Source organism: Vipera berus (assembly GCF_964194415.1).
Source record: "Vipera berus genome assembly, chromosome: 3".
Lineage (NCBI taxonomy): Eukaryota > Metazoa > Chordata > Lepidosauria > Squamata > Viperidae > Vipera > Vipera berus.
In genome coordinates, this window is record NC_138204.1 from 129357169 (window position 1) to 129381757 (window position 24589).

General features: G+C 43.2%; 1 protein-coding gene across 1 annotated transcript in view; it reads left to right on the plus strand.

Moving 5' to 3' along the window:
* Positions 1 to 7178: 7178 nt before the first annotated feature.
* Positions 7179 to 24589, plus strand: part of ANKRD33B (ankyrin repeat domain 33B) — a gene marked incomplete at both ends in the record, with an annotated part of 57524 nt that continues 40113 nt past the window's right edge. Inside the window, one exon of the mRNA XM_081326108.1 lies at positions 7179 to 7628. Within this exon, the coding sequence (XP_081182234.1) occupies positions 7179 to 7628 (450 nt within the window). The remainder of the gene's footprint in view (positions 7629 to 24589) is intronic.

Genomic DNA, 24589 nt, shown 5'->3' on the forward strand with positions numbered 1-24589 from the left:
CCACTTTGCGGGCCGGATCTGGCCTCCGGGCATTGTGTTTGACATGTCTGAGTTAGAATGATCATGCAATTCTTATTCAAGGAACAAAATAGTTTGCACAATCAATTGAATGTTGTCATTGACCTTAACAATTCTCCAATTGGGTTGCAATTCCGCTGGTTTTGTACTGCATTTACTGAGTTCACACAGCAAAGTTTTCAATGCATGATGTGATGGAGAGTCTGATACTGATTAGGGCTGATATGAAGTGATCGTCCCAAGGTCACCCAGCTTGATTTTGTCTCTAAGAGAAGAATAAAACCTAGGTCTCCCCATTTGTAGACCAGCCCAGGCCACTACACCATGCTGGCAATCTCACAATCTGTGGAATGCCTGGTATTTACTCTTAGAAGAAGTTTGCATGGGTTGGAAAAAGGATTACTATTAGTACAACAAAACTGCTTTGTGCATTGTGCCCTTATTTATTAAATCAATAGAGTGTAAGGGAATGTGCAGTTATTATATAAAATTTATATTCTGACCCTAATTAAAAAATATGGGTCTTTAGAAAAAAAAGCTGCCTATACTTAATTTAGAATAGGGGTATCAAACTTGCAACATGATGTGACGTGTCACGACGTAGTACAACTTTTTCTCCATTGCCAGTGGGGTGGTGGGGGTGGTGGTTTTGGCATGACACACCCAGCCCGTGGGCCAGCAGTTTGACACCCCTGATTTAGAATGATTTCCCCCACCCAGCCCTCTCCGCAGGGCTGTTATACTGAGAAGCAAATACAGCTTGTAGTCATCTGGGTGTTCATCAAATAAACATATTCTGCGGTAATTATTTTAATTGTTAGAAGTTGCCTTATTGCTGAGACTTTTTGAGGTATCAGATATCCTTGAAATTCTGCAGTAGTGTTGGAAGTTAAATCTGGTCCACATCTTATTCCAAGCCAGGAGAGAAATGCAGGGAAAAATAAGTTCGAGGCAGGCTACAGTTGGAAAGGAAGTTTCTGTTTATTGGCCCAGTAACAACAGTGACTGGGGGCAGCTGGCAAATTGGGGTTATGAGTTAGTGAGTTTTTATATGTTTCTGCTACTGGTGTGTTGGTATTTGTATGAAAAAGTGTTGCTTCTATCTTCTTTAGACTGGATACAGTATTTTAATTGTTGTTGCGAGATTTTCTATTGTGGCATGTGGGGTCATGACTGGCCTTAAGGGTAAAGGGCAAATGTAAATCCTTTTTGTTTTCCTGTTTTAATCTCGCTTGCATAGTCAGTTTCATATGGGCTAAAGTATTATATCTCTATTGTCAGCAGGAAACATTGCATGACTCTTAGATAAGAGTAAGCCTAGTAAATTGAGTCTATTCTTTCCTTATCTTACTCGGGGGGGGGGGGGAAACATTGGTACTTAGTATGACAGATTGCTGTTTAATATAATTTTATTAAAAGAACAATTTACACAAGATTTAAAAAAACCTACAGAAATACCGGTATAAAAGGAAAAGAAAAAATACTTAATATTTTTTTCTTTGCTCCCCTCCAGCTTATCTTTTTAATTTCCCAGAATGCCCAAATGTACTATTTATGTGGAGCATTGTGGGAAAGTAAAATGGCAGTTTCTGGCTATCTGGTTCTATTCTTGCTTGTCATCACGCTCAGAGAGGAGTTCCCTGCACCTTCTGATGGAAGAAAGGATCCATCGAGGAGCCTTTTGCCAGGAAGGCTTGTCTCACTTTATTAAACTTGTTGCCGGTCCTGCAAAGCGCTCTGACTCCTTGTAGCAACAAGGTGTTGGAGATATAGAAGCTTCCTTTTTATGGCAGTCTGCCTGGCTTATACGGTGTACCTGCCTGTCTTGCATACTTTAAGATTTAAACTAAGGCTTAAACGCTCAGCAATGACTTTTTCTTCTTTTTACCATCTCGATTTTAACAATCTGATACTAGAAATTCCCTCAAAACTCTTATCCTTCACTACAGGCCTGCTGTCCAATTATTTCCACCTCATTAAAAAATTCACATTTACATCTGAATTTTTTTACTTGATTTATGAGGGAGGGGAATATCACCTAATATCTCTGATATGAGTCTATTGAGAATCTAACATAGAAGACAACTCTTCTATGTTGTTGGACAAGAGCTTGCCATTAATTTTCTTCTCTTCTTCAGTTACAGCTCCAATATATCCTGTAATATGTTTTTCTGAACAGTATACAAATTCTCAAGAACAGATGTCACTAAAAATGCAAGGTTGAAACAAAGGAGGCAGAAAAATTAATTATTTTACTCACTAATTTAGCATCATTAAAAGACTCTCTGTATACCTAAAGTCTTACTTTGAACTCAATGGGAATTACTTGAGTAAATAAAGAATTGCACAGTGAAAGTGATCTATTACTTGAATATTTTATTATATATTTTATACAAGGGAATCTGATTTTTGAGAGCCATTTTGATGTAGTGGTTAAGGCATCAGCTAAAGCCTGGAGACTGTGAGTTCTAATAGCACAAAATCAGGTACCTTCTGCTAGTCACTCTCTCTCTGGGCCCTAAGAAGGAAGAAATGGCAAACCACTTCTGAAAAATCTACCAAAGAAAACTGCAGGGATTTGTCCAGGTAGCTGTGAGAAGTGGACACAGTTGAACAGAAGGAAGAAAAAAAACCATTTAGTCAATAAATGTAGTGGCAGACTTTAAAAAAAGACACATTTTACTTTAAAATCTTAAAAAAAAATATTAGAATGTGTGGGGCCTTTTTGATTAGGAAAACATGTAAATAACTAGAAAAGGTAAACATGGAATTGTCATGTTGATAGAAATAATTCTGTCAGTTAAAGATCTTTTGGGTTTCACCACGTGAAAATAAAGGACTACAAATCTAACAGCATAGTTGTAATTTTTAAATAATATATAGTAACTAAAACATGCTGCCTGAATAACCTGTATGTAAAGGTAAAGGTTCCCCACACATTCGTGCTAGTCGTTTCCAACTCTAGGGGCCGGTGCTCATCTCCGTTTCAAAGCCGAAGAGCCAGCGCTTGTCCAAGGACGTCTCCATGGTCATGTGGCCGGCATGACTAGACGCCAAAGGCGCATGGAACACTGTTACCTTCCCACCATAGTGGTCCCTATTTTTCTACTTGCATTTTTACGTGCTTTCGAACTGCTAGGTTGGCAGAAGCTGGGACAAGTAACAGGTGCTCACTCTGTTACGCGGCACTTGGGATTTGACCCGCCAGACTGCCAACCTTCTGATCGACAAGCTCAGCGTCCTAACCCACTGAGCCACCGCGTCCCTAACCTGTATATATATAATTTTAAATAAATAAATAAATAAATAAATAAATAAATAAATAAATAAATAAATAAATAAAGAATGGTTTCACAGCCCCATTTGCATACTATCAGATTTAGCTAGAACAAACTGCTTTGGATATATATATATATATATATATATATATGTAAAGGAATTTATAGAATTACATGGAACGAATAACTCTTCCATTCTGTTGGTGGACATGATTTGATTTACTTAAAGAAAAAATAGGAACAAGAAATTATCAAAACTCTTTAGCTAGGTAGTAATCTTTTTTGTGTGCCTTCGAGTTACTTATCACTCCTGGTAACAAGTCCAGGCAAACCTGCTGCATTCATGGATCATAAAATAATATTTTGGGAAATGTGATCATCCAACACACACACACACACACCGCCTACATTTAAAACTTTGTCAGCATCTGGATCTATGTTGCTTGGCAAGATGATTATTATATCTGCATTTATCTATAATTTCTCATAGTCTCCATGTTTAAAGGCCTTTTAATTAAAATCAGTACCAAAATATTAAATCCAAAATTTATTATTTTATGAACCCTTTACCAATTTTTAGAACAAATGTACTGGTCCAGCATAGCAAATATGTATTTGGAGTCAGTAAATGCATTTAAGGCTTAGGTTACAATTATCAATTTTCTGAATGTTAGTATTTACATGGCTATCTGTATTTACACATATATATTTCAGTGAACCCTCTGTTTGGCCACTGATCCTATTTATTAATTTATTTTGGGGATCAATTTACCTCCTCAAGCATTTTATACAATCCAATTACAGAGCAAAAACAACAGTGCTGCAAATATTAATTGATGCAATTTATGTAAACGCATTACTACACTGATGGTTCCATGCAGAATTAATCATCCAAAGCCCCCCTGGAAAAGCCAGGTTTTTCACAAGCTTCTGGAAATCCATGAGAATAGGAGCCACCCTCCTCACATAAGGCAAACTGTTTTGAAGTTGGAGAGTCTCTACAGAGAACACCCACCATTCAGACCTTAAGATTTTCAAGAAACAGGTAAGCAGGGAGAGGGCAGGACTCAAAATAGTGAGCAGGGTGTGGCTGGTTAACAGGCAGGGAACATGGGAGGCAACCATTGAGTTGTCAAGAGGGCCTGGCCAGCTGAACCAACAGTGGTGAACAGGAAGAGAAAGAAGGCTTAGGAGCAAGTAGGGCCAGTCTGCTAAATCTGAGAAGGTTGTTATTGACCCCTTAGTAGACGGCAGTTTGGCAATTGTTGGGCCGACATGTTGAATTTTAACCCAAATATTGATTTCCCCCCCACATTTCCTTTGAAATCAGTTATGATTATATCCCATTAAATATTTTCAAGGGGATACTTATTAAATGCCAATAACTGCCTGATCCAAGTTCAGCAGCTTCTTAAATAATAGTCATTAATATACAATATTGCTTTGTACATTAGTGGGAATTGTTTTGTCATTTCGGAGGAAGAGTAGAGAAAATAAGCATCTATGCCAGTTTGCAGGAAAAATCTACATACTGGATTATTGACAGACACTGTACTAAAGATAGATCATTCAAATGCAGCATGAGTAGAACAGATTACTGGAACCTAAAACTATAATCCTATTAAATAGCTGTGCTTGAAACAGCTATCTTGCAACAAAGCCATTTGTTCCTCTTAAGTTTTTAATCACAGGGTTGTCTTTCTGAAAAGTTGTATACACTTGTAGCTTCTTTATTGTTTTAATTTTTAAAAAATGCTACAAGGCACATGAATTCTATTCCAGCTTCTTTATCAGGCTTAATAAAGAATTAACCTTTCCATAATCAAAGCCATGGTTTAAACGCCTTTATTACTTCAGATGTGAATACATGTCACTTTCTGGGCAGAGTGATTGCTATTAGCAGGTGGATTTTCATTCCTTAGCTTCTTAAGGCACCTATTTTAAACATTAAAGTTGTATCCATAAATGTGCAGGCATTCGTATTTTGTCTCAGTTTAGCCATTTTCTCTGCAAGCTCCATGGGATCCTTTCAAAATTATTTTAAACAACTCGTTTAAACCTATTTTAAAACTTTCGTTGCTTGCTTTTATCACACTTGCTGTCCTGAGCGTGAGGCATTTCTAAGGACGGATGTAAAAGCCTGGGAATTGAAGGTGTTCTGAAGTCTTAAGACTGGCCTCTCGGTTACAATATTTTTTTACTTTCAGGCGTACAGTCTCAGTACTAATCTGGATTATCGTTGCAAAACTGTGCCTGATGTCAACATGCTAAACTCGAGTTTTCATCTTCTGCTAATCCGATTAGGAGTCAAAATTGCAGGACTTTTCTCAATGTGTCAGTCGCTCTGCCCTCCTTTGCACTCTTGTGCAATAGGATTCCCTAGTGCAACGTTGTGCAATAGGATGATAGATGGCTATATTGGTAATCGCTGCTTCTTTTTCACCCCCTTTATCGACCTTGAATGCCCAAAGGGGTTTACAAAACAATACAGGATTATTTGAAGGGAAGTGGCGGTATGGAAAAACTGCTCTCAGTTTTTGCGATCGCTTCAATAAAACTGTAATTCCAAGTAACTTTCTCTTGAGGATTGCTTCGGTAATACTTTATTCCCAGTGCCGCAAACCAGTCTTGTGTAGAAGAAACGCGAACCATTTGCAATTTCCTTCGGGCGGGAAAAACTTCTGCCTGCGAAGTGGTTGGTTGTTGTTGTTTTTTTTAAGTCGAGAGTGCCGAGAATTTATACAAGACATTATATGCATCCCTGGAATTCGGGGTTTGAAAGTGTATTGTTGTTATTTTGTTATAGATAGCATCTGTCGAGCTTCTGCCAATTCTCCACCCCCCCAAGTGAATAAGGATGGGAACGAGCAATTAAGCAAGCAAATAATTGCTGCCGCTGCTTGCCAGCAAATCACTTGCTTGGGTAGTTATTTTTTTTTTTAGCCTCTTTTCAAGAAACCGAGTCTGGAGTTTCCCCTGTTGGAAAAACTCTTGGCAGGCATCTCGTGACATCTTATTAACGTTGCCGAAAGCGTTAGCAGATAGGAAGCAGATGCAGCAAGCGTAACGCTTGAACGCTATCCGATGACTCGGACGAGAATCGGCTTCTCTCAAATTCTGGAAAGTCTTTAAGAGTTAAGACTGTGAGAAGAAATTCCCATTCCCGCTTTTTTACTTTTACAGAAGTTTAACTGCGAGGTCAGGGAAGGACTTGCATTTAAAGGACTTTTGCGTGGGGAAGACACTTCCGCGATCTACTGAGGGAGGACGGGTAGATTCCATCAGAATTTCCAGCCATCAAAGATTCCAGTAAAATGTACGGGGAAAAGTTTTCGGAAAATCATTGCGGCAGGACCGGGTCCTTTCTCCCCTCCCCCCGTTCCCATCGTTAAGATGGTTGTGCTGGGATGATACACGTGGTGGATTCTTCTCTCCCTTGAGCTGGGTTTTCTACTCCGTGTGTAAAGGAAAGGATCCTGTACACGGAAGGACCTACTTTTCTCCCAGGTCCAATTATTTACCGTGCGGTGAATTTAACATTGATCTGCTTCTCCTCACTCCGCCTTCTTTACGCACTTCTAGATAGGAGTTCCTCTTCCCCCCCCCCCCACCCCATAAGTGTGACTTGGCTGGGAATGGTCAGAGCTTATTCAGCTAAGCCTTAAGCTGCTGAGGTGCGAGGATGACTCTTACGTTGCCACCCAACCCTCATTCTTTCCTCCTGGACATTCCCGCTGGATCTCTTAACGTTTATTCGTAGAGATTTATGCAACTGGGCGGGAGGCGCGGGATTCTCCCGCGCGCCCTTTGACTTCGGGAGATAAACGCCACAAGGAGGCGAGAGCTAACGGGACCTCGCGCATCCCTTGGCGGGAAGCGACGATGGTGCTTCTCTCCGGGAGTAGGAAAGAGGGCCGAGAAAGCCGGAGCCTCAGCGCAGAGAAGCAGTTGCAAGGAGGGTCGCCCGGAGGGCCAGGAGCCGCGAAGGCGGAAAGGGGAGCGAGTCCCGGGGGTAGCGACGGCTCTAGCGTTGACCCAACCATCCCTGCAGAACGAGCGCGCAGAGAGGGCCAAGGCGAAAAGGAAGAGGAGGAGGACGAGGACGAGGAGTATGAAGACTTCTCGGATCTCCCGGACACGCGGAGCATCGCTTCAGACGACTCTTTCTACCCGCCCCAAGAGGCCGACGAGGACGAATCGGAACTTTCCGACAGCGAGCAGCAACTCAGTCTCTTCCGCGCCTGCGGTACCAACAACGCCGCCGTCGTGCGGGCGCTCATCCGGCAGGGCCCCCAGGAGGAGGACGTGAGGGAGACGGACCGCAACAAGCGGGTGAGGGCGCAGCCGGGCCTGGGCGAGGGAGGAAGAGGTGAAAATTGGGTGCGGTGCTCAGGACACCAGTTTCACTCCCATCCGTTGATCTCCTTATTGCCCTATAATCTTACTGTAATGTTCATTCCTTGTAAGCCTGTCTGAGTCTGTAAATTGGAGTCATCTGAGAAGAATTAGTTATTACTTTCTTCCCTCCTCCTCTTCATCCCTCTTTTCCTCCCTCTTCCCACCCCCCCTTTTTTTTTCCTCCCAGGGCAAGTGGTCCTAATACTGTGGCTACAATTAAAAACCATTACGCACTAGCAACTTTTTCCCCTAGAAATCCTTAACTCCCTGATCCCTCCCTGTAGTATATTTTTTAATTTTTTTTATTTTAATTCCATTTATATCCCGCCCTTCTCCGAAGACTCAGGGCGGCTTACAAGCTTAGCAGTAGCCTTCATTCTATGTATATGCCTGCTTGTTAGGGCTTTCACACACACCCCAAGAGGCATTATTACAAAGTCAGCTTAATTGCCCCAACAATCTGGGTCCTCATAAGTAGCCCTTGACTTACAACAGTTAATTTAGTGAGCATTCAAAGTTACAACAGCACTAAAAAATGACTTATGACCAGTTTTTCACACTTAATGACTGTTGCAGCATCCCTATGGGCACATGATAAAAATTCAGACACTTGGCAACTGGTTCATATTTATGACCTTTGCAGTGTCCAGGGTCACGTGGTCACCTTTGCGATCTTCTGACAAGCAAAGTCAATGAGGAAGCCAGATTCATTTAACAACCATTATTAACTGCAATAATTCACTTTGCAACTGGCAAGAATGGTCATAAAAAGGGGCAAAACTAACAACTCGGTTAGCAATGGAAATTTTGGGCTCAGTTGTGATCTTAAGTCAAGCACTACCTGTACAGCTCCCAAACTGCTTTTTCCAGAACATTTTTTTCATTGGTCCTCTTCTGAAATGCCTCTTTCATGTATTACAAGAACTGAAATGGATGAAATTGCAACCAATGGCCCATTCAACCCCCCATTTCCTGAATTGCATGCGGACAACTGCCTCTTCATATTTACAGATGAATATAGTATATGTAGAATTGCGAGTGAATTCATTCAGTTGGTGAGAAATAGATGAGTAATTCTGACTTGTGAAAACAGAGAACAGATGAAAAAGTAGTCCATCCAAAAGGAAGAAGGCCAAATTCTCCATTAAGTAGGGGAACACAAAAAATTAAAAGTGTGTTTGAACATTATAGTATAGATAAAAGTAGTCTATGTTTCATTGTACAATAGTTGCTGAAATTATTTTGGTGCTCTGTTTCAACTTTCTTCAATATAGGTAATCCTTGACTTACGAACACAATTGAGCCCAAAATTTATGCTATTAAACGAAACATTTGTTAAGTGAGTTTTGTCCCATTTTACGACCCTTCTTGCCACAATTGTTAAGTGAAGCATTGCAGTTGATAAGTTAGTAAACCAGTTAGTAAATCTGGCTTCCCCATTGACTTTGCTTGTCAGAAGGTCACAAAAGGGGATCACATGACCTTGGGACACAGCAGCGGTCATAAGTATGAACCAGTTGCCAAGCATCTGAATTTCGATCACATAACTGAAAAATGTTCATAAGTCACATTTTTTAATACAGTTGTAACTGAATGGTCACTAAATGAACTGTTGTATGTCGAGGACTATAGTAGTCTGTTTTTGGATTTTCTTACATGAGTTCATCTAAATCAGGAGTGTCAAACTGCTGGTCTGCGGGCCAGTTGCATCACACAGAGGCCATGCCCACCCCAGCTCCGGCAATGCAAAAAAAATCGTGATACGTTGTGACATGTCACATGACGCAGCGAGTTTGACACCTGTGATCTAAATGATTCATGTTCAGCCTCCAACAGAAGTCTTACAAAAATAGAAGTGAAGATATTCCTCTGTTTTCCTTAAGATATGGACATCCAAAGCAGGAACAACTTGTGATCCATCTCCTCTTAATGAAAACACCTATTTCTTTATTCCATCCTGTTCCATCCATTGACAACTTTTTAAGCACGCCCACTCATTCTCAGCATATTGGCAGAATAATACTCTTTATTCTCTAGTGCCTGTCAGTCAGAATAGCACAAGTTGATTGTTAGTGTTCTCCATGTTTCAAGTTAGACAAAAACAAACACTGATATTGTCCAGCTTTTTATTTTTTGTGAGGGACTTTAGATTTGGAACCCTACCATAATGTAATGTATTGGGCCTTTTACTTAAACTGTTTTCATGTGTGTTTGAATGCTGATTGAGATTGCTTAATTAGGGTGTCTGTGTAACGGTCGCTGGCTGCGCAGACATGCAGTCTCCAGGATGATCATTGGTTGGCTCTGGGGCGGGAATAGGTTCCTTCAAACCTATTGGCCACCACCTAGTGGCCAACCGTATAAGTAGCTGTGTGAAGCCTCTGTTCTCAGTTCTGTTCCTGTTACTATAATAAAGCAATGTTCCTGTTTGAACCCTCTCATCTCGCCTCCTGCTTCCAAGAAACCCACTACACAACCCTGGCAATGAGGGTGGGATCCTGCTTCTTCGGAAGAGCTGAAAGTCACTAGGGGGTAAGGCCAGCAAAGCACCTGGCAGGGAACGCGTTTCCCCCAATTCTCGGTCGGCCTAGCAAGCCACGCTAGCGACCACCTGCCCTGCGGACCAGTCCCAAGGCCTACAGAAGAAGCAGGACGAGGCAACGAGAGGCCCAAGCCGTGAAGACTTCCCGAAGATGGCGAAAGTCGTAAAGCTTGAAGAGTTTATTTTTATTTTATTTTTTTTAATTTTAATTCCATTTATATTCCGCCCTTCTCCGAAGACTCAGGGCGGCTTACAAGCTTAGCAGTAGCCTTCATTCTATGTATATGCCTGCTTATTAGGGCTTTCACACACACCCCCAAGCGGCATTATTACAAAGTCAGCTTAATTGCCCCCAACAATCTGGGTCCTCATTTTACCTACCTCGGAAGGATGGAAGGCTGAGTCAACCTTGAGCCTGGTGGGATGTGAACCTGCACTAATTGCAGGCAGCTGGTGTTACTTAGGGAGGCATTAGCCCACTGCGCCACCAAGGCCCAGAGAGTGAGTAACATCTCGAAGGTCAAAAACTACCTCCGTGCCAACCAAGTTGCCGAAGATGGCCTGAAGGCCGCAACACTCCTGTGGTCTGCAGGTCTGCAACCTTTGATATTGTGGAGAACTTGGTCGCACCGGCGCAGCTGGAGTCTGTTACTTACGTGGACCTGAAGAAACGGCTCGGCAACCATTTCCAGCCCAAAATGTCGGTGATAGCATGGAGGCATGCCTTTGAACAATTGAGTTCAACAACCCGGAGAGACGGCAACGGAATTCATCACGGCATTGAGACAAGCTTCACGCCTGTGCCAATTTTTGGACTTAGAAGAAAGGCTGCGAGACTGACTCGTCTGTGGACTTCGGAGCAGAGAGCTACAATAGAAACTCTTTACAAAAGAGACTCTTGCTCCAGGAAGCCTTAAAAGAAATCCTGGCGGATGAAGCCGCTGGCAGAGCCGTGAAGGCCATACGGCCCACCGAAAGCACTCAGCACAAGGAAGCCGTCCACCATGAGGATGCCGAACTTCCAGAAGATGTCGACTTCGACCATGAAGTTGACAAGATCCAGTCTTGTCAACTTCAGCTTTTCTTCTAAGTCCAAAAATTGGCACAAGGAACCGAAGACTCCTTACAAGGCAGTTCCTTTCCTGTCTGGGCTGTGGCAGCTGCCACCAATGAGTGGACTGCAGGTTCCAGACAGCCACGTGTCAGGCCTGCGGGAAGACTGGCCACATCGCATCAGTCTGTAGAGGTCGCCAGAAGTACCACCAATTGGACGTTCCAATCAGGAGAGGTACCGGGGCCCTGGGGCAGTATGGTGTAGGGTTTTGCTCCAGCCGTCAGAGCGTTTGCCGCACGGGAGCTCACCGCCCCCTTAAGCCCAAACTGCAACTTCAAGTGAAGCTGCAAGGCGTTCCTTGCAGGATGGAACTGGACACTGGTTCAGCTGTGTCCACCATTTCCCTCGAAACCTTCCGTTTCATCTGCAACCACAGCAAGAGGTGGGCCAAGCTTAGGCCATCTGACATCATCCTGACTGACTTCCAAAACTCCTGAGTTGCCGTCAAAGTCGAGGCCACCTTGGTCATCAAGTTCAAGGGGTCTGGGGGGCCTCTGGATGTGATTGTGGTGGAGGGCCAGAGAACAAGCTTAATAGGGCTTAATTGGTTTGATGCTCTGGGCATCCAAGTCACTGGAATCCATTGGACACAAGTGGCGAACATGGCGTCAGCATGCGAGGAGTTCGCAGACGTTTTTGACACTAGCCTGAGAGAGTAGAGTACAAGGGCCTTCCAATAGCCTTTAAACTTGATCGTGCCCTAATATCTATTAGGATCAAACCCCGCAGAGTGCCATTTGCACTTAAACATAAAATTGATGCAGAGCTGGACAAGCTAGTTAACCAGGGAGTACTACAGCCCGTAGATGGGGGTGAATGGGAAACCCCAATTGTCACGCCACTTAAGGCCAACAGGGAGGTCAGAATTTGTGCTGATTACAAGTGCATCATAAATAGGGCACTTAAGCAGTATGCGTACCCGGTGCCAGTCGTTAGCCACATCTTGGCATCGCTGCAAGGGGGTAATTTGCAAAATTCAATTTGGCACAGGCCTATCAGCAGTTGCCTGTGGACGAAAGCACAACAGCTGCACAAACCATTGTTACATGGGGGCTTTTAAAGCCAAACGTCTCCAATTCGGGGTTAGCGTAGCCCCTGGGATTTTTCAAGCAGTCATGGAGCGTACGCTCAAAGGCATTCCTATCAGCAGTTGCCTGTGGATGAGAGCACAACAGCTGCACAAACCATTGTTACATGGGGGCTTTTAAAGTCAAACGTCTCCAATTCGGGGTTAGCGTAGCCCCTGGGATTTTTCAAGCAGTCATGGAGCGTACGCTCAAAGGCATTCCGGGGTTTTCCCCTATTTTGATGATGTGCTCATCACCGGTGAGTCCACTGAGGTGCTTGCAAGGAGGCTCAAAGCTGTCCTTCAACGGTTCCATGAAGCAGGCCTTAAAAGAAATAAATGTAATATTGGGGTTCCTTCTACTGAGTTCGTGGGATTCCGTATTGATGCTGAAGGTATACACCCTTCAGAGTCCAAGCTGAAGGCCATTCAGCTGGCACCTAGCCCCAGGTCAAAAGGAGAGCTTCAGGCATTCCTGGGTTTCCTTAATTTTTACCATGCGTTCCTTCCTAACAAGGCCGCAGTGGCAGAGCCGTTACACCGGCTCTTAGACAAAAACACCCCATAGAAGTGGACCAAGGTTCACAAAAACAGCTTTAAGGCAGTAAAATCACTACTATCCTCCAATTCAGTGCTCACTCACTTTAAAGAGTCATTGCCTGTATGCATTGCGTGTGACGCATCCCCTTATGGGGTAGGGGCTGTCCTAAGCCATTCGTCAAGTGATGGGACTCAAGTCCCCATTGCCTATTATTCAAGGTCATTGTCCTCAGCTGAGCGCAATTACGCTCAGATTGACAAGGAGGCCTTGGCCATTGTGGCCGGGGTGAAGAAATTCCATGATTACTTGTATGGCAGGGAATTCACGGTCTTCACTGATCACAAGCCACTGTTGGGGTTATTTACTACTGATAGGCAGACGCCTCAAATTCTGTCCCCTAGGATGTTAAGATGGTCCATTTTTATGTCAGCCTACAGCTACAGGCTGATTCACAAACCTGGTGAAGACATGGGCCACGCAGACGGCCTTAGCAGGTTGCCATTGTCACAGATAGAGCCAGATCCGGCTCCAGCAGCTCGCATTTTGTCAATTCAGGATTTGCCTGAGTTTCCCCTCCATGCTGGGAATGTGGCTGCAGAAACTGCTGTATACAAGGTTTTAAGTAGAGTATTGTCTTGGATTCACACAGGGTGGCTTGAAAATAGTCCTGGACCTGAGTTCCAGAGCTACTTCACATGTAGACACGAGCTTTCAGCTCACAAGGGTTGTATTTTATGGGGGAGCAGGGTTATTGTCCCCAGTTCATTGAGGCACCGTGTACTTCAGTCTCTGCATGAGGGACATCCAGGCATAGTCCGAATGAAGGCATTGGCACGTAGCTACCTATGGTGGCCAGGGTTAGATAAGGCTATCGAGGCCCAGGTACACATGTGTTACATGTATCAACAGTCCAGACCAGAAGTGCCACATTCTCCTGTCCACAGATGGGAGGAAACTCACATGCCGTGGTCAAGAATTCACATTGACTTCGCGGGGCCCTTTCAGGGACAGCAATTTTTGATAGTGGTCGACAGCCACTCTAAATGGTTGGAAGTGATTCCTATTGCAAATATGACTACTGCTAGGACCATCCAGGTGCTTAGAAAGCTTTTCGCCACACACGGGCTACGGGACATCGTAGTCTCCGATAACGGGGCCCAGTTCACAGCAGCAGTTTCAAGCCGCCTTGAGGACTAACCTCATAAGGCATGCTACATTGGCTCCCTTTCACCCCTCAACTAACGGGCAGGCCGAACGTATGGTGGACACAACGAAGGAGTCACTCAAGCGCATAGTTACTGAAGATTGGCACTGGAGATTTATGTTCTGTTCCAGCCTACGACTGGCCCTGTTTGAATGTCAGGGACAACCCCTTTTTATAGTCAACAGGCTGGAAAAACTCAACCAAATTTATTTACAAAGAAATCAAAAGTTCAAACAAGAGTTAAACCAAAAGTTCAAACAAGAGTTAAACAGGAATAACAGACCAGGACTCTAGCAGATCTTCAAACGGTTGCCTTCTGCAACCAGCACCTCCCACACCTTCCCCTTTTATCAGCAGTCCCAAGGCGTGGCTTCTCATTGCCTTCTCTTCCTCTCACCGAGTTGCCTCATGGCCTTTCTCTGTTCTACTCTGCTGGAATGCCTCCTGCTCCTAGCATCCCTGAATAGATCCAGCTGTGAATCATCTACGTCCAATACCTCGTGCTCACACGGCTGACTGATGAGGAACATGATGGGAGGGGCCAGGCTGAGTGTCCTGCAGTGCATCAGAGCCTCCCTCTGACACCAAAGGCTCTCCAAACCCCTCCTCCTCCAGAATCATCAGACTCAGCTGCCGGTATCACAGGCTGACGCTGAATCACAACATTTGGCACCATAGGCTAGCTGATTTCTTGCTTTGCCAGCACTAGACCTTGCACAACAACAGGCAAGAGCCCAGTAGAGCTTCGCTGGGGAAGAAGGCTCATCACGAAACTGGACAGATTGCATCCAGACCGGGTGGCAGCAGACACCTCTTGCCCAAAGCCTCCAAGGGGGTTGCAAGTGGGTGATGGGGTGTGGGCCCGGTACTATGGGCATGGGTACTTGTGGGTGCCAGGTAAAATTGTCAAATCTCAGGCACTCTCTCGTATGAGGTAGCTCTGGATGGGGGGGTGAGTCGTTCACCGCCATATTGATCAGCTGTGGAAGCGGTTTGCAGAATGGCCACAAAGTGAGGACCTCATGACGAGTCCGCTCCTAGAGCCAGAAACTGGCAGCCAAGCAGGGCAGTTCACATGCTCTGAGGACTCCACTAGTCAGTACAACGGGGAGGTGGTCATAGATGGGCGAAGCCCGGGAGTGCAACATGGGTCCCCTGACAGGGAAAATCAACCTGATCAAGACAGCCGCTGTGCTATCTCTGCTTCTGCATTGGACTTTGGTCTGGGCCGACCTGGAATGGCCGGCCAAAGGGACTTGAGTCAATCCGACACTTGTGAACTCATGAGTCCTGGTCTACCCAGCCTGGCGGGCAAGCTGGTAGGCCAGGAGTTGCCTGGGTCCCCCAGGCGATCTGCAAGGTCGCACAGACCACCACCATATTTACAAGACTTTATTCTCAAATAATTTTAATAATGTTTCTACATTCTAGGAGGGAGGGGTGTAATGTATTGGGCCTTTTACTTAAATTGTTTTCACGTGTCTTTGAATGCTGCTTGAGATTGCTTAATTAGGGTGTCTGTGTAACGGTCGCTGGCTGCCCAGACATGCAGTCTCCAGGACGATCATTGGTTGGCTCTGGGCAGGAATAGGTTTCTTCAAACCTATTGGCCGCCGCCTAGTGGCCAACCATATATGTAGCTGTGTAGAAGCCTCTGTTCTCAGTTCTGTTCCTGTTACTACAATAAAGCAATGTTCCTGTTTGAACCCTCTCATCTCGCTGCCTGCTTCCAAGAAACCCACTACACATTAAACTCTTCTGTAGAAGAACCATGTATTTCATCTGCCCTCCAGTTCAGATTTCTCTTTGTTTCCCTGTTTACACTCCGTTTTTCTTCTTTGTCTTAGGGTTCTCTGTCTTTCCTGTACCTTCCCAATCTTTAGCTCTGTTCCATGTGGCTCTCCTTCTGATCTGATTGGTTGCACTTTTTTGCCTGTCTGCTGGAATGAAACCCATTCAGCTGCCTGAGCAAGTGAATTCTATTCTATCACATCAACTAAGCTAATCAATTTAAGAGGCTTTATTATAACAGCAATACAATATAAATACACAGGAAGCCTTGTGTAGTGATTTTTACTCTCATAATTTTCATGTATTCTGCTCATGCTGGTGAATTACCAGTTATCATCCAATGATGCTGTAACAGCTTCTGCTATGACAGTAATATATAGAGATGTTTTCCGATGTGTACATCCGCATCACAGAAGCCATCAATAAAATTGGTCGCTTTAAAGGCCTTTTTTTTTTACTAACTCTTCTTAGATTTTGAACAAATACTGCCTTCTCATTTTTGAAGGGTTGTATTGTGGGAGTCAATGCTTTAAATATATGAGAAGGCATCTTGTTCATTTAGAGGTATGCTTTTAAATGGAAAGGTGCTGAAGTTTATATTGCCTTCCTTTTTCTTGTATTTTGAAACCATGTCCTTTTTTTCCTTACAGCGAACTCTTTATAGCTTCTAATATATTAATACATTTTTAACGCTGATGTTAACATCCTTGCAATTTGGCAATGCTGTCTCCATTATGTGAAACATAACAGTCTGGCAGAACTAAGATATGATACAGAGGGTATTTCCCACATTTATTAATTGTTCAAAGTTACAGCTGATACCAAAAGCAAGTTAAGCCAGTCCCAAAATTACAGCTTCTACAGTGCCCCCCCCCATCATTCGCCCTTATGGCTGACCACAAATATACTACAGCGCCTGAAGTGGCTCACAAGGCAAGGACCACGTGGAGACAGCTGGCTCAGGTTGACATGTTTATTCAGAGGTACCGGACAGCTGACGGCGGTGGCTCCGCTCTTTTATACCCAGCCGGTGGCTGGCTGTCCAATCCGCGCGTTGTCTTCTTCCCGCCGGGAAGCTGGTCCAATCGGTGGCGGCTGGGTTTGACAGCTTGGAGTTCTCAGCTGCGGCTGCGCTTGCGCTGTAGGCGGCTGGGCTGACAGCTAAGAGCTGTCAGCTGCCGCGTGTGTGCAGTAGCCTGCGGCAGCTTTTGACAGCTGTCAAAACCCGCGTGTATTCCTGTCATCGGTTTTACCTCACAGATTATACATTTCTAACGTGTGTTTACCGAACATAACAGTATAACATTAATACATAACAGCGCCCCCTGCCTCTGTTTGCCCCAGGTTCCTGTAACCATTTCCTTCCCACATTGCTCCCTGATGGCCTTAGGCCTGGTTCCCACTCCACTAGGCCTCACACAGTCCTCATTTACCTCATTAAGGCAGCAAAATAGAGCAGTTTGTCTCACAGCAACCATTTTGCCACTGATCACAGATGAGTAGGGGCAAAATGGCAGCTGCTTTTGAGTTGCCACTGTGCAATCCTGGGACAAGCTGTTCCATTATGTTTAATAAGTGGAGAAATGCTGATGCAGATTAAGTTCCAAGTAGCAATCATTGCTTCTAGGATACATTGGAAATAAATCTTTTATCACACTAGGATCAATATTTCCATTCATATTTGAAAATATACAACTCTGTAATGACTTTAGTAACCCAAAAAATTAAAAACAAATTGGGCTTTAAGTAAATAGATGAGGTGCTTCATGCACATGTCTGGGATCATATATCAAATTGTTAAGTCTGGGCTCATATATTTAATTGTTGAAGTCATTTGTCTTGAGATTTTATTGTTTTTAAACTGGATTTTAGACTTCCTGACTGATAAGTAATAGAGAGAAGAAAATGTATAAAGAAATGTAGAAAACAAGCTACTATATTCCACTTTTTTTGGCAAGGATTCAGTCACAAAGAAGGCCACTATAATAGCTACCCAATCATTGCCATTGTATAGCAAATGGTTGGTGGGTGGGTGAGTGAGTGGATGGATGGAAATAGGGAAATAGGTCTGTTGCTACCCATGTTCTTTTATGTTACAGTTACAAAAGGATGGCAAGAAAATTTGATTATCTGTTTATTACGAATCTTTCCCAGAGGACCTGCTAAAACTGGTATCTTTCTGGTTAACAGTTAATCTCTTTAATTTTCTGTATCATTCAGACAGATTATTCTCTTCCTTCCTCAAGCAACTCCCTTTTCATTATTCTGCATTTTATTTGTGTTCTTCTGTATTAGCTTCTTGTATTAGTTTTTTACAGACCTGGCTGTACATTGCACATTTGTACAATGTTAATTATATATGTATTTCCTACAAAGTGTACCTTGCTGTATTTGATGCATAGGTATCTATAGGAAGACTCAAGGTGTAAATGATGAATATGTAAGCTACATGTGACTTGCATTTTTACAACAGGATGTAACTATAAAAAGGGGTTGCATTGTGACTTCATGAAGCATATTACATTTTTTTGCATCATTGCAGTTTATTTTGGATATCTTGGTTAATTTTCTCCAGGGTAACTACATACTGAATCATGGCAATTAATATTAATTCCCTTGTTAGTGGTAGAACAATGCATACTTCATGAGAGGTGATCCTGGAGAGTGATCCTGGCAAAAATGCAAATGTGACCATCCAGAAAAAAAAATGTGCCTGAGAGAGAAACACACATACGTACTGTGGAAGTATACGTATAGAGGCACGTTTGCCATTCTCCCACCAAAGTATTTAGTGCCAAATAATATTTTTAAATAAGATTAACCTAGTAAGAAATAAACCATTTCAACTCTTTGCAGTGCATATTGACTTAATAATATTTGGAGGAGATCATTTCCAATCAGCATATGTAAAATCAATAAATCTAGATTGTCTGAAGTCAATATTTAAATATTTTAAAGCTGTTTGTATTTCACAGGAAACTTAGTGCTAGAATACAGGTGCAATCCTTGCATATAGTTTTCATAAACACTTGTCTTTGATTGCAGCATTTTACTATAGTTTTATCAGTGAGAATAGAGTCTTATAAGAGCTGATCACTATAATGTTCTTTTTTCTTAATGTAGAAAGTTTCTTAAAGAAAAAAAGTGGTAAAACTGTTTCTCATCATGAAATATATTTTCATTTTCTCATTAATAACCCAAGGCTAAATGTAATCCTCTGAAGAATACACTAGAGAGGGAAACACAATGAAATCTCAGAGGTACAGATTGTTTTGCACTTTAGTAAGCAAACAAGAAATATAATTATAACCTGACGTTTTTACCAGTGGTGGAAAACTCAGTCTTTGAATCAAAATGCTGACAAAATAGGGTAGGATATTAAAATGGAATTAAAGTTATAAATTGGCTGTGTTGTACACAGACCTGACCAATTTCTATTTACAGATTTCTCTTCTCTTTTGAAGACTTAAATATTTTGTGTGTCTCAGCCACTGAATATCAGAAGCCCTAATAACATGGCATTCTGAAAGAACAAATAACACCAAAGTTTTCTTATTTTTTACTTACCCGTATTTTCCGGCATATAAGACGACTCGGCGTATAAGACGACCCCCCAACTTTTGAGGTGATTTTAAAGACTTTTCGTCTTATACGCCGGAAAATCGCAGGGCAGGCTGGCGGGAGCCGGCAGGGCAGTCCTGCGCACGCGCGCACTCCCCGGCTGCTCCTTAGCAGCTGGGGAGTGCGCGCGTGTGCAGGACTGCCCTGCCGGCTCCCGCCAGACGCCCTTCCCTCTTGAGGCAGCATCGCTCCCTGGCTCCTAAGGAGTCCTCGGGGATGCTGCCTCAAGAGGGAAAAGCGTCGGACAGTAGCCGGCAGGGAAGTCCTGCGAGGGTTTGCCAGACAACCAGCAGCTGCCGACCCGAATTATTTCCTGATGAAGACAGAACAAACCCCCGAAGCGGCAACAATGGGCGTTTCTCTTGAAACGACCATAATACAACGGCCAATACCAAGTATGCGCGGGGGGAGGAGAGGAGAGATAAAAAACGGAAGCCGAGCGTTTGTCTAGAGCTTAAAGCTTCTTAGGAAAAGAGGGGAGAGCCTCTCGCCGAGGACACGACGGCAGCGCCCTCTCACCTTCCAGCGTACAGGCATGACTCTTCGCCTGCCTGGAACTAGACGTGGACAGCGAAAACGTGCAAGTCTTCTAAGGGGAGAGAAAAGAAGGCGGTTGCGGTGGAAGCAGAGAAGGACACAACAACTGTAAACAGGCGTTTCCTTGACAAAAAGCCCCGCGGCCTACTTGGCTCCGGCCTTCGGGCGCCTGCGCGAGAAGTCACCAATCAGAGCCTGCACGCGCGTTTGCCTTCGACGCCCCTCTGACTCTTCCCTTTCCAACTGCCGGCGGGCTTACTTGACCAGGAGCGCTTTCTTTGCTAGCGGGGGAAGAGTAGTCGCGCGTCCGAGGGGAGAGGGAGGGAGGGGTTAATGTTGCTCTCTTCCCCCTTGGAGAGATCTCTATAATCGTTGTTGAATTCCTCCTTTGGGTGCTTGTAACTGCTGTAGGAATGTTAGAATTCTACTCACATTCAACCCCCCCCTGCCCCCACAATGGACTTCTTTGATCCATCTGGGGAGATGGTTCTGGGGAGATGGGCACAGCTCTTTCTCCCCACTCTTTCCTAAATTTTAGAGGCACACCACCCCCCCATGAAGGGAAAGGGAAAAAGCGCCTCTCCGCCGCGGCTCCGGGTCCGCGGGCGCGCAGAGGGCTCCGCTCCCTAGCCCCCGCCCCAGGCCAGGCTCCGGGAGAACCTTCAGCACAGGCACGCCCCTCTCGCCTTTGTCCGCCAGCCCGCCTCGCTCCCCGGCCTCTCCCAGCGCCTCTGCCGAGCCACCCGCGTGGGAAGCGCCGCTCGGCTTCATGCGGCCCACCCAGCAGTCCCTGGAGAGGCGCACACCACCACCACCCCATGAAGGGAAAGGGAAAAAGCGCCTCTCCGCCGCAGCTCCGGGTCCGCGGGCGTGCAGAGGGCGCCGCTCCCTAGCCCGCAAGTTACCTGCAAAGCTTCGCGTGGGGAGAGCCGCCCGAGACTCCCGCCCAGCCGTGTCCCGGAGCCGCGCCGGCTTTGCAAGAAAGTACGCTCGACTGATTTGTTTTTTTTCCCGGTGTATAAGACGACCCGGCGTATAAGACGACCCCCCAACTTTTGAGAAGATTTTCAGGGGTTCAAAAGTCATCTTATACGCCGGAAAATACGGTATTTGATAAACCAAGCCATTTAACATACATATTTTTGGTGTATACAAGAAGCATTAAATTCAGTATTGATGGCATCACTTTTAGCAATCAAAACCTTATAATTGGTGATAGTCTCTTGTGAAGCAATTTTGGCCCATTCCTCTAAGGAGTTCAAGGCAGTATACAGTACATACTACTTTATCTCCTACTTTAATGATCTGTAAAATAATTTAGACTAAGAGATAGTGATTGAATCAGAGTAATCCAGGTTTGAATAGCCAAGTGTGTACTTGAACTAAAATCTCTCAAGACTTAATTTAGGGCATTGTTCTACAACATTGTTTGATGATAGCTGGCAAAGATTTGTATTTACAGATTAAGCAGGCAAGATGACAATTGTATACTGTAGAATTTTTTTCATTGAATTCCATGTGATGTTTTTATTCAGAACCAGCAAAAAAGAACCAATACTATTATACATTAAGCACATCAACAAGCTGCTGTGATGTCTTTCTCTTTTGCTTCTTGGTATCTTGAACTATGTAATAACATCTCAGATACTTCATAGACAATCTCTTTTTCATCTTAAGAAGGGATTTTAGGAATTTTATTTTTCAGAATCCATGGCCCGGTTCTGCTATTTTATAGTGTTTCTGTTTTTACTTTGTTTTTTAAATGTATAGATACAGATTTCTTGACATAGAAGGTATTGATCTTTGAAAGCAAAGAGAATCTTATTGTTAAATATGAAATTTATTCATATTTAAAAGTCTGCATTGCACAACTGTAAGGAAATAGTTAATTATGCTAATTATTAAAGACATCTGGAAAAGGTTGAGCATTGCAATGTTTATTTTGTTTGTTGTCATGGGGAAGAACTCATGAAAAGTTCTGAGAAATTCAGATAAATACCAATTTTCTAAATATATGATTTGTTATTTCAATAAAACCACATATTTTGTATTGTTGTTGTTGTTAGTTGTGAAGTCGTGTCCGACCCATCGCGACCCTATGGACAATGTTCCTCCAGGCCTTCCTGTATTTTGTATAGGACAGCCAATAAATATTCTATAAATATTATATCTCCTGATACAAATACTTTTAAAGATTAATACCCAACTGAAATCAGAACTAGGAAAAAACTATGCAAGATTGTTCTTACACATGGTAACTGCAGCAAGATTACTATATGCACAAAGATGGAAAGATTCTAAAGTACTTAGAATGAAGGAATGCTTGGTGAAAATGACAGAATTTGCATAGATGGCAAAATAAACTTGCTTGAATAAGGAAAAGACTAACTATATTTTTGTGTCTGGATTTTATGGACTTTATAACTACTGTAAAGAAGATTGGAAGCCATTTTATATCTCGTTTTTCTTTCTTATTTATGAACATTATATCTCCTGGATAATTATATCCAATAATTAGGACTCTGGGATGATTGAGAAGCAGAAAGTTGTTGAATTTAGGAGAGTTGATTTTGATGTCTCTGTAAAAAGGGAAGAGGAATATGCAGCCCAGATGGTAATAGAACAGTGAATTAAGACAATTCCTGCCATCTCCTTTTTCTTCACAATGTAATTGTGTAAATTTGTGGAATCTTAACTGAATATAAACTCTAAATAAATTATGTAAATCTCTGGTTCCAAGGAAAATAATATGGAAAATAAAAAAACAGCTGCAGAAGGATTTATTTGGGAACTATAGAGTTGGCAGCAAACAAACAGTAGCACTCTATCTGGAGGTTGCTAAAGAGTGAAGAAGAAGAGGGATGTGAGGTCAAATGTCTTATGTGTAGCTGTGTATTACATCGTAGTATGAAGTGACACCAAGTGATGCTGTGGTTTGGGATATAAGGTTTCCAAATTCAAAATTGGAATAGGCCAGAGAGTCTCAGAGGCTTTCCTCCTGAGTAGACCAGTTTTTTTGAAGGAGCACTCTGACTTAATAAGAACCAAGGACTTACCGTAGTTCTTAAGAACTTTCAAGGACATGCTCCTATTAGTTGGTAATCTGTTCTAGTTTCTGTAAAGACAGTGTAGTAAATTCTCACTGTTCCTGATATTTTGATACCTTCCACACGGGAGTGCTTTAGGAGGCCAATTTTAGTGTTCTTGTAGTTCTGTTATGTTTAACTGGATCTTAGGAATGTTAACCGAGGTAATATTAATTTGGGTTCTGCCCTGGAAAAAATACAGCAATAACTGTATTGTAGTAGTTCTTTGGAACTGCAAGAGCAAGAATTCCTGCCTTGTTCTGCCACTCAGCTCTTGCAATTTCCCACTTTTTCTTGTAGTCAAACAGGGTAATATGCCAACATCTTTCTCATTCTTCTCTGTTGCTATGAAGAACAATTTGTAATTCCCCCAAATAGTATTTTATTTACCTTTCCATTAGGAGCATTGACTAACTTAGTGGGAGGATGCAGTTCAGCAGTAAGGACACTCACATAACAGTACATGTTTTGAGCAGTAAGATCTGTGACTGTGTAGAAGTGCCCTTTGTTTCATCTTTGGAGGGTAACACAATCATTGACGGACTGTAAATAGCACAAGGAAGAAGGGAAAAATGAAGCTAATTTGTTGTTGGGGAAGATGACAGCAGAGGCTGTAGGGTGAAGAATACAGGTGTTGTGGGACTTCCCTTATTATTATTATTTATCTAGAAAATACTTTTTATAAGCTTCCTGGCTTTTTACTGAAGATAAAATGTAGATTTTGGAGAATGGCAATTCAGATATCATAACTGGCTGCCTGTGCACATTGACACATGATCATATGCAGTGTTTCTTCCGTGCATGGTTATTGGTGCTTTTATGTTTTATGAAAAGTGGCACCTCTACATCAGGGTTGCTTCTTTATTAGTATCAGATCTTGTGAATCTCTCAGAGTCTTGTACTGGCCTGTATATTTTTCAGAGAATCTTTTCAGATGTGGTCTGTAGTATGAAAATTGCAACTAGATGTTTTATGTGTGCATAAAGTTAGAAAGGAATTTCTACATCCCTTCTGTTTGTTTTTTGAAGTAGTGATTTATAGTATTTATCTCTTTTCAGATTGGGCTCTTTTCTGTGCACAGGAGGGGAGAAGGTTGCTTTTTCTTGCCAAAGATTTCCGTGCAAAAGGGTGCCATCAACTTTACTTATTTATTCTTCTTATTTCCCAGTAAGGCTGAGAGAGCCCTGTTCAGAGCAAGGTTTCCTAATTTTTTTGCCATCACACCTCCCTTTAGTGTAATCTTAATAATAAAAAGGTAAAGGTTCCCCCGCACATGCGAGCTAGTCGTTTCCGACTCTAGGGGCCGGTGCTCATCTCTGTTTCAAAGCCGAAGAGCCAGCGCTTGTCCGAGGACGTCTCCGTGGTCATGTGGCTGGCATGACTAGACGCCAAA